The following is a 1,878-nucleotide window of genomic DNA, read 5'->3' as shown; positions in this document are numbered from 1 at the left end:
GGTCAGAAAAAGCAAATTGAGTGCGAGGAGCTGTTGGTCTGGGAACAGGGAAAGGAGGAGACATCTTGCCTCCTGCAGGTCCCTGGTGTGCCTGCCTCTCAAACACGGTGCATTGAGGCTGGCCGGGGTGGCAAAAGGCACCTGTGCAACAGGCGGCTCTGTAGATGCTCTGACCTGAAAGGCTCCTAAACAAGGTCTAAATGTGGTGAGAACCATGGGGAAGGTGATTAGGGAATGGGCATGTGTGGCCTCTTCCAGTGCAAGTAGTAAGGGTCACCTGGAAGAGCCATTGGTTAGCAGATTTGGAGCAAACCAGGGGAAGGACTTCTTCATTGTAGCTGGCAAACCGTTCAGATCCCTGCCACTGGCCACTGTGCCTGTTAAAAGCTGACATGGCTTCAAAAAGCAATTAGACAAATTCATGGAAGAAAGCTCCGCTGAGGGCTATTAAATACAAAGAGAAAACCTCTGGCTTGGGCAGCTCTGGAGCCACAGATGCCCGCAGGCTGGGAGAACAATACCTAGAAAGTGTGGCTTGTTGCACTCTTACACTCTTCTGAAGGCCAAGCCCTTGGGGACTTGGCCCAAGGTGAGTGTCACATCCTGCCCAGCTGACCGGTCATCTTCTCCTTTCATCTCTTTCCAGGTTCAGCACAATGAGTTGGCATCCTGGGTGTTAGCAGCGTGAGGAGACCAGGACGGGTGCTGCCCTGCTCACCCCTTACCCCCTCGCTCATTCCCCTCAGGGAGACGGGTGCTGGCGTCCCTGCCCTGCCCTTCTGCCCCTTGCCCCCCACTCACCATAGAGGGGACGGGCCCGTTATGGCTGGGGACAGGCTCCCACGCAAGGTGATGGACCCGAAGAAGCTGGCCAGCCTCCTGAGGAACGGAGCGGAGGGTACCCTGGTCATTGACAGCCGCTCCTTCGTGGAGTACAACTCCTGGCACGTCCTCAGCTCCGTCAACATCTGCTGCTCCAAGCTCGTCAAGAGGAGGCTCCAGCAGGACAAGGTCTCCATCACGGAGCTCATCCAGCCTGCCTCCAAGATGAAGGTAGGGGATCTGGCCCTCACCTTTCCTGGTGGATGCTTGCACCCTCTTCCCCAGTAGAAAAGGGCAGGGTGGGGGTGGGATGCAGACTGGCCTAAGGGCCAGTCTATGCCTGGTATGTGCATCCTCCTCCTCCATCCCTTGACCCCAGTATCTGCCGCCATCTCTCTGGCACCCTTTGGAGAGCTGGAGCGTGAGCTCATGCAGCCACAGGGCTGTCCTTGAGGACCTGTTCGTTGCCCCCACCCCAGTGATGGGCTCCCTGCTTCAGGAGCCCTCCCTAGGCAAGTCTAACAGGTATATCAGCCTTAGGACTTGTCCTACACTGGCAAACAACCCCCCAAAGCCTTCCTGGAGCTGTAAGTTTAATCCCCTGCTAAAAACTCTTCCCCTCCCCTCTGTCATCTCCAGCTCCATTCAGGGACATGTAATCCTCCTCCCCTGTGACGCCAGAAGCTCTTATCCGGTGTCATGGCATATTATCTCTTGCAGGCTCCTCTCTATCGCTCCTGGTTAAATAATAGAGGTGGCTCTGAGCCACGGAGCTGGGCTGGAGACCCGGCCAGAACAGTGCCGGCTGCCCCCGCAGTGCCGTAGGCCGGGTCCTGCCCTCCGCAGAGACGCTGCCGGCGGGCTGTGCCACTGGGTGCCGGGCTGCGGGACAAGCCGGGGGGTGGTTTGCCGTTGCAGCCCGCCCTCCCGCCGGCTCGCTTTTACCGTTCCCCCCCTCCCGACTTGTAATTTTATGGCAAAGCGAGGGTAATTCAGGCGATTAATCAAATGCTGGGCCCAGCTGGAGCCATGCGGCGTGTCTCCCCCCCCCCTGCC

General features: G+C 58.0%; 1 protein-coding gene across 1 annotated transcript in view; it reads left to right on the top strand.

Annotated features, from left to right (window-relative positions):
• The first annotated feature begins 822 nt into the window (after nucleotides 1–822).
• Nucleotides 823–1,878, top strand: part of DUSP8 (dual specificity phosphatase 8) — a 27,508-nt gene continuing 26,452 nt past the window's right edge. The window contains exon 1 of the mRNA XM_009288672.1: nucleotides 823–1,053. Coding sequence (XP_009286947.1) covers nucleotides 823–1,053 — 231 coding nt within the window. The remainder of the gene's footprint in view (nucleotides 1,054–1,878) is intronic.

Source organism: Aptenodytes forsteri, unplaced genomic scaffold, assembly GCF_000699145.1.
Source record: "Aptenodytes forsteri isolate BGI_AS27 unplaced genomic scaffold, ASM69914v1 Scaffold8, whole genome shotgun sequence".
Classification (NCBI taxonomy): domain Eukaryota; kingdom Metazoa; phylum Chordata; class Aves; order Sphenisciformes; family Spheniscidae; genus Aptenodytes; species Aptenodytes forsteri.
The sequence above is the reverse complement of the archived record's forward strand: the minus strand, read 5'-3'. Positions and strand labels throughout refer to the sequence as shown.